Source organism: Anarrhichthys ocellatus, unplaced genomic scaffold (genome assembly GCF_004355925.1).
Source record: "Anarrhichthys ocellatus isolate YVR2014 unplaced genomic scaffold, GSC_Weel_1.0 scaffold26, whole genome shotgun sequence".
Lineage (NCBI taxonomy): Eukaryota > Metazoa > Chordata > Actinopteri > Perciformes > Anarhichadidae > Anarrhichthys > Anarrhichthys ocellatus.
In genome coordinates this window covers 1,057,088-1,065,542 of record NW_022280056.1, presented here as the reverse complement: position 1 = coordinate 1,065,542, position 8,455 = coordinate 1,057,088, and the positions used below count along the sequence as shown (strand labels likewise).

Here is an 8,455-nt window from a genome sequence, read left to right as displayed (position 1 = left end):
TGTGTGTGTGTGTGTGTGTGTGTGTGTGTGTGTGTGTGTGTGTGTGTGTGTGAGAGAGAACTATAAAGTGTAAAAAACTATAAAGTGTGAAAAACTGTTTGATGGAAAAATAACAGTTTGGCTGTTTCTCTAAAGCAGCAGGGTGTGATAAACCCACTGAGGTTGCAACCCTCAGTCAAACAAGATAATGGAGAAAACATAACAATGCTAGTTAAGAACACAAAAAATAAGCACATGAGTTGTTCACCATGAGACAGACACCAGATATATGCCTCATGATCGGAGGTAAGATTAGCTTTGCGGCTGAGCTGTGTCTTTGTTTACAATATTTCTCTTTGTCATGACGCGCCCTATTGAAGTCGAGTTATCTACATGTTTTGTGTTGTTTCAGGAGCTGTAGCAGGATATGGCGCTCAGCAAACAGGTGTATTTTCATGCATTCTCTCACCTAAATAAACACACACACAGACTTTCACACACTGCACAACACCCCTACTGTGTCTTTTGTCACACCAGCACATGACATTGCAATTCAGAGGTGGCTGGATGAGCATGACAGTACTCATTAGTATTTTTAGTACTGGTTTGTCTTGAATTATTGAGATTTACATTTTTAAGTGTACCCTTCATCTGTGCACATTTCCCCAGCTACCCCTGAAATCAGCAAAGTGATGAAAATCATGAATGTATTTTGTGTGTTGTAAAAATGTTTGCTTGTGTTTGATAAGGTTACGGTGCACAGCTAGGAGCAACTCAAGATGCCTTGGGTAAGCAAGAAACACACAGACTTCCTCATTTATGATCAACTTCCACTCACATCATTAGCCATGTCTTCTTGCATAATAGTACAGTGGCAGCACAGAGTGTACTGCACATATTTGTCATATCTAATTATTTTTGCAGTTTTGCACGTGTCTAAATATTACTGTGCAACTGTTCAAACATACACATTTTTTCGGAGAGTGAAAGAAACGAGGTACAGCTATTTTTGGAAAATAAACTCTGTACTCCGAGTTTTTTTTTTTTTTTACATGCAATGAACATGTACTTTTACTTAAATTGCTGTCACGCCAAAAATACAACTACATGTATTATGGATTATTTTCCACTCAAGGGTATAAGGCCTGCAAAGTGAATGGCCTAAGTCCTCTAATAAAGTCCAAACTCGTTGTTGTTGCAAGGTTTCACCGAGCAGTCAAACCTCTTTTTCTTGCTGCTGCAGTTTCCTTCTGAGCACATTTATGACATTGGTCTGGGTTTGATCCTTTCACAGGAGAGCAAACTGGCAAATATGGCGACGTGAACGGTGCCCTTAGGAATGGATACAAAGGTGAGAATGAAGGAAGGTTTACAACTGGTGCATGAAGGTCCAGTTGAAAAATCATAAAACTATAAAAGCTTCCACCAAGGTTAGGAATTCGATGATTCATTGCCGCTGCGCTCTTGTGTTTGTCATCAACCAATCAAATTTGTGTCCTCCCTCCTCCCTGGCCTCTTTGTCTCTGTCTTTAACCAGGCTAATTCAATTGACCTGGACTTCTTCAAGTGGATCATTTCCATAATGTGTTCAGTGTAATGTGTTTTTAAAGCTTTTTGTGTGTTTCAGCCATGTTGTGTTGTCTGTTTTGTCTTTTGCTCTATTTTTCTTAACCTTCATGTCTTTTTTTCTGTAAGTGGACATTTGTCTTGTTTGTAACCCACCAGTCGTATTCTGTCAACACTGAACAAATTGGTGGGGATTGATGAACATAAATGTTTGTGAAGTGCAAGAAATGTGCCTCAATGTTTTGAAATATATATTAAAATACTGTTTTAATCCAATAAAGGATGTGTCAAATGATGCTGAATGCTTCTGAGTAAAAACATGCACACATTGTTCTTTGCAATAGCGTCAGCGAAGCCCACATCTGTGCACAGGAAGTTTTACCACTTCCTTTCTCATGTCAGGCAACACTGCCGAAGACAAACTCAACACAAAACCAAAAGTATGATGGTGAGATGAAACATCAAATACCACGCACAGTCCAGATATTATGCTTTTATTCTGGTTAAACAAACATCCTGTCAAAATGACTCAAAAGAATATGATATTGTATATATGGATGATAAAATGCTACAACAAATGCACGTGTACAATCTGCAAACATGTTATTTTATGTAAAGAATGATGCATGAATACATTAACAAGAAAAAGCTGCACTAAATCAAACTCGCATTTTGAAAGCTGCAAGAACTTTTAGATGCATATGCTGTGAAAGACAAGGCCAGTATCTATGATACAAATACACAGACACAGTACATTAAAACAACTATCTTTTCTGCCACTGCTTTCATTAAAATTTTGAAAATGTTTTCAACATTTTAGCAATACATTTCAGTCATCTGGGTCTTGCTTGCTGATGTCAATTTCTCAGAGACTTCATTGACAATCTTCTTCTGTCGAACACATGCATACACAACCGTTAGCAGACTTAAATGTAAATTACACTGAAACAAAAACTGAGCATTTTACATAGTTGAGTTGCAGCCGATTTGTCAAAACATGAAACATGTTTCCCCAACAGACAAACTTCTCATTCTTTGTAATCAGCAGAAAATGAACAAGGGATGCCAGTTACGGGTGAAGTTTTATTTCAATAACCTTTATAGATGCACCTATACAAAGACTGATTTGGCTACGTGAGCATCAGTGAAGCCAAACACGGATGTTATATCACATCAAACTTTGAAATCTCAGCAGTAAGACTCTGGTTCCTGTGTGAGCTTGTTTCATTCACAAACACGCCCATCTCTAACAGGATGGCCTTTGGAATAGGATGTGCGTGACGAGACACGTACAACTTCTTCAGACTTTGACTTATAGGCGAAGGTTTATAATCGGTGCATGTAGCTCCGCCCAGACTCGGAGCACATGTCACCTCCAATTTGTAGAACAGCTGGCCATGTTGCAGGTTACACAGATCCACCTTGACTCCAGCAGATAGAACTTTCTCACATGCTCCCAACAGGTCGTCGTCCCAGTTGTTGTCCTGATCCCACACTTCAAATCTCACTTTTATCCCTGAGGACACATCCTGGGGGCCCAGGTCAACGATCATGGCCCAGTGTGGGTAGTTGTTGTTGTAAAAGACAGGTGAACGCCGGACCATCTCTCTGTTGAAGAACACCTTCACGTAGCCGTCCGTGGCCGTGGAGTGGTCTCCCCAAAGATCAGCAGCCCGTTGTACAGTTATGATGACCCGTGCCATGCCCCTACGGGTTGGGCAGCAGTCTTGGTTTACAGCTGGGTCATTGTGGCATTGGCAGACGCAGGTGTCCCGTGGGTCGCTCTTGATGCCGGCCTTGCAGCGGCTACTGCAGTTCTTCAACAGGCCTTTCTCCAGGATGTAATGGCTAATGGCGGAGCGCAGGTTCTTCCTGACAGGGGAGTTAGTAGGCAGCAACTCATGAATCGAGTCCAGGGAATATGAGACTATGTCTGGATTCTGTGGCAGTGTGTTCAGCCATTCTTTGTAGGCCGATGGATTTTTGTCAGCAGAGAAGAGAAGGTCTGGGTCCGTGGTATGCCCCCCCTTTATTTCTGTGAACCTGTAGAGGACAGAGGTGTTTCAGCAACTTCTGTAAATAGTAATTTATTTATAAGAGTGTATTTCAAAAAAAGGCCACAAAATATATGAGAAATTACCTGTCGTTGAAGAGGCTGGAGAAGGACGACTTACTTTCCGTCTTGTCACTGTCCTTCTTGCAGTGTTTTACTTGTGTTTTCAATGTAGCTACTTTCATGCTGGCGGACGCCTCAACTTCCAGGCACATCTGCGCCTCCTCCAAGCTGATGCCCTGCAGGCTGGCCTGGCACTGCCTGATGCTGGTCACAGATTCAATACTTCCTCCCATCTTCACCTGGAGTGATATTTTTAAACATAGTGTATTAGCAAATGTATTACTTTGTTCATTTTCCAAAATTGCTCATGGTTTTTTATAATTTTGGTTCACCTTGGTGACGTAATGGGTGCCGAAGTTGTCGATCAGTTTGTAAAATTGTTGCTTGTGTTCAGGGCTGTATATTTCCGGGAGCTGTTTCACTGCTCTTTGAAATTCTCTGTGCAACATGGGATTGCCGGTCACCCTGTAGCTGTTCACAATGAGACCAGATTAAAAAAAGACGGGCTAATAGGAAACAAGTGTATAAAAAATATTGCATTGATTTTCAGAGTTATGGGAGTGTACGGAGAAAATGTTCCTGCCACTCCTCGTCTTCTTACCTGTAGAACTCGCAGGACATGCTGTGGCTTGCGAAGCTGAACTTGTCATTCTTAGTTTTTTCCATGGAGTACTCAGCCAGTTTAGAATTAGTACCAGCAAGCATCACTGAGCCGCTTTTTTCACCCACAGTCACGTCTAGATTGGCCTGCCAGTTGTTCTCCACAGAAGAGGTGCTGGAGCTGACCAGAGCCTCACTGGATCGGTGGAGTGTAGTGGCCACTTTTATGCTGCAGGAATGCTTCGCTCTCCAGTCCACCACTGACAACGGGAGCTTTTGCTTTTTGTTCTCTAGATAGGGGTTGCTGCACAGGGTGCATGTTTTATCCTTGCGTTTCCACCGATTCATGTTGAGCACAAAGGCTCCCTTGTGCTCCATTTTGGTGATATCGAAGCCTTCCCCGGCCAAATTGGTACCTGGAGCAAATTCTGCATCCATGCACTGTTTGGGCGTCCCGTCTACGCATGATTGATACGAACACTGGGGGAGGGAGAGCACGAGGCCGGCAAAGACGCAAATATTCAACAGAGACATGTCACTGTTAAGTTCGGCGATGGATGCAACCTGACAGTTGATTCTGAAAAATAAACGTTTCAGTTGAACAAACATGAGCAAGTGAAGCCGTTCATTAGTACAGATTAAGTTATTCTGTAATTCTTGTGTTTGTCATTTCTTTGGCTCAGTATTTTATTCAAAATGTTATGTCCCATCCTTCTGCTAACATGCAGTGATGCATCTTTGATATAAAAAAAAACCTTCTCTATATCTGGACCTACTTTTAATAACTTACGGACAATCTCACAATTGTCATCTTTATCTAAAATATTGGTAAAATGTGTCTTCATAGCTTCTCTCCTTTGTAGACAACAACATTTTAGACAAATTTCTGTCTAAATTGCGTCTTGGTGTCACTTTTCAATCTGCCATAAATTTTGACAAACTTTCATGAGTATAGCTTTTACGGGTTTAGGTCTGTTGCGAAAATAAACATGATCTATCTTCTAGGGATCAGAAGACTGTTTTACATGTTTTCTTCGACTGCTGTAACTTTCTTCATGCGAGTCAGTCAGGAAATCTTACCTGATGTGGTTAGAGAATCTTCTCACTGTCGCCTAGAATAGAGACCAGTGAAATGTAGAACTGATTGATTTTTTTTCCTTTTAAGCACAGCATGGATTAGCACAAGTTTATATTTCAGACTCTTTAGTCTGTTTAGAAGTTCTGATCAATTACTCTTTAATATTCATGTGAACTTAGTCAAAATTCAAAGATAATCAAACATTTTCCATTGTTTCCCAACAACCTGTGGAACACAATCTTTCTGCAACTGCGTTTAGTCAACAACTATGACAACTCTTTGGTCAACATTTGCTCTGTGAATAAATAGACTTACAATAATAGATGACACAATGTTACAAACTACCGCTCTCATAAATGTGAAAGGACTAAACTATACTTTAGAATTACTCAATGAAGTACCAATACATTGTTCACCGGATACTTAATAACTTGACACAATATTAAATAACCCAAAGAGGTATATTCAGATAAAGTGAAAGAATATTTTAACATCAGGGAACACTCACCTTCGTCTTGCCTGTTCACGCTGCACTTGTGAAACTGACTGTGAGCATGAATATTAGTGCTTTGCCTTTTTAAAAGTCAGAAAAGCAGGTTAAGAGGTGGTGAGGGGGTGAGGTGACAGTGGTCTTTAAGAGAGCAGGGGGAAAAGGTGTCGTCGATTTCGAGCAGCACTGAGAGGGAGGAGCTGGTGGTCTAGACGATCTCAAACAGATCGAGACAACATGAAACTATGGCTGACTTTCCAGTGAACAACGAACCAGAGACCACAAACCGATCATTTCTCTGAAGTGGTGGTGGGCTGTGGCCGTACTCTGTAAGAGATTGTCACACAATAATGATCAATTTCTCAAGTTAATCACAAACTCAAAGTTGTCTATCAGGCCCTGAGAAGCAAGTCTGGGTGTATGTTTTGCATCACTCCATGATCATTTTGTGTCTATTTATGTAGTTTTTCATCTCTTTGTAGTTGTTTTGTGTCTCTTAGTGTTTTGTTTTTTTTGTAGTTTCACGCCACTGTGGTATAGTTTTGCATCCCTTTTTGGTAGTTTGACACTTTTAAAATCATGCACCTGTCCTCCCGACTGCATTCCCCCTTTTTTTTTTTTTTTTCTTTAATGCAGTATTTTAGACAGTTGGTCAACCAATATGTTCTCCTCTAAACAGGTTTACCCCCTTTTTAAATATACCCTCTCTGGATCCCTCTCGTTTAAGCTTTGTTAAACATATGAAACCTAAAGACTGGACCAACCACTCATAAAGACTGTTTCCATAAACCATCATTTTAGACATTCATTTTCTCAAGTGTCGGTGGGCTGTGGCCAAAGATGAGAAGAGGAGACTGCGACACTCACGATCTATTTCTCAAGACTATCGCAAGCAAAATGTGATTTTTGTAGTTGTATATGATGAGCTGAGATCACATTTTAGCCACTTTAAGAAAAGCAAATACTGACACGGAAAAGAAAATTAATCAATATTTTAATATACAAACAAAATACAGCCATGTCTGAACATTTTAAACTGAGAAGAAACTGTTCATTTTTAGATTAGATTTAACTTTAATGACATTGCACAGATTCCTGTGACAACAAAATACTGTTTATCACCCAACCACATTTGCAAAAACAGAGTAATCTACATATGTATAGAGGTGTTTATAACAGTAAGGGGTAGATATAAGTATGCTAAGATATATACAAAAAAACTAGTGTGAACATGGTCAGAATGTAGGCAAAATGCAGTGCAGAAGTATAAGCAGTACAGTAATATAAATATGAACACACCAGAGGTGAGATGTATACAGTGTGGACAGTATAGATGTGTACGGGTTGTAAGAGCATTTAAAGTACAGTAATTGTAATATATTGCAGATTCGGCAACAAAAAACAATCAATGAAATCTGCTAAATGCATTGATTCGTACATTAGAAGTACATTTGTATCAGCACAAAGGAGACGTAAAAAGCAGCGCTGCGAGTAGGAGAGGACCTAAGTGAAATATGAAACATGTATTATATGAAGACATAACAAAAGAAGATATTGTTCTATTCTTTACTTCCCTCCTCGTCTTTCTGCAGAATTGGGACTCGCTCTGTAATGTGAGCCACATGATGATTAACCCGTGTCATGTGGGTTGTTCAGGGGGGGGCTATTGTTCGTCACAGTCGCACAGAGGTGTGGTTGAAGGCAGCTACATGTGAGACACTCCGAGCAGCAGAGAGGGGGGTGAGAGGTGAAGGTGGTGTGATTCATACAGATCCTCAACAGTTCTCCCCCATTAGAGGATTACAGCGCGTCACGTGCTGCCTTCATGTGCTCCTCGGAAATGTCTTAATCCAAGTGCATCTATTGCTTTTGTTCAGTAATAACAGCAAAATTGACCCAATAATTACAGTATTTATGTTGTTGGGAAGTATAAGTCAAGCTATACTAGCATTTTAAGCGCTACCCTCAAACTCATGTTTCTGATCTATTTGTAGACCTGAAGCAGCGACAACTTTCCGCATGATTAAAATCTGAGTCTCATAACTTCTACATTATAAAGCATTTTGATTCCCTGGTATATTCATAGTTTTCATACTATTTCACATCTAGGCCTTTGAAAATATTCTTTGTTTCGTAGTTAGAATATCACCAAAGACGGGAACTACATAACCTACAAATAATAATTATGTTCTTTCTGTTTAGGATGAGAGCTCGGGTGGTTACTCTAAAAATAACGGCTGTGTTGAAGGCAGCTGTAGCTCAGTGTTGGCATTTAGACTGCTGAGTGCAAGTAAAACAGAATAAGACCAGAAGCTAAAAGAGTTCACCTTCAAAATAAAATATCATCTCTCTAGAAGTCAGTCTGTTGAATTCGTTTTGTTTTTCAAAGAGAAAGCTGGATTATCAAGTACGCAAAGTGTGCAGCTGCTTTACAGCCCCAGAAATAAATAGTCCTAGGTTCACTGTGGGTCTGCTGGTTTGGGTGAATTGAAAATTTGTTATAGAACATGCATCAACAATTCCTATACTCTTGTAGACCTGTCTTACAAAGGATTCCTGCATTTAAGATTTTTAGTTGATATTGTTCTCACATGGTGCATATTCTTTAATTAAGTTGTATTTAATC

At 40.0% G+C, this 8,455-nt stretch overlaps 1 protein-coding gene across 2 annotated transcripts; it reads right to left on the bottom strand.

Moving 5' to 3' along the window:
- Positions 1–2,131: 2,131 nt before the first annotated feature.
- Positions 2,132–5,954, bottom strand: LOC116391508 (perforin-1-like). Of its 2 annotated transcripts, XM_031862163.1 has the most exons (6): positions 5,848–5,954; positions 5,342–5,373; positions 4,263–4,838; positions 3,994–4,132; positions 3,686–3,900; positions 2,132–3,588 (listed from the first exon to the last, which is right to left on the bottom strand). In XM_031862163.1, the coding sequence occupies exons 3-6, from the start codon at positions 4,793–4,795 to the stop codon at positions 2,709–2,711; spliced, it is 1,767 nt and encodes a 588-aa protein (XP_031718023.1). In that variant the 5' UTR covers positions 4,796–4,838; positions 5,342–5,373; positions 5,848–5,954; the 3' UTR covers positions 2,132–2,708. The 2 variants fall into 2 exon arrangements, with proteins under 2 accessions (XP_031718023.1, XP_031718021.1); XM_031862161.1 differs by lacking the exon at positions 5,848–5,954 and having other exon boundaries at positions 4,263–5,770.
- Positions 5,955–8,455: the final 2,501 nt, after the last annotated feature.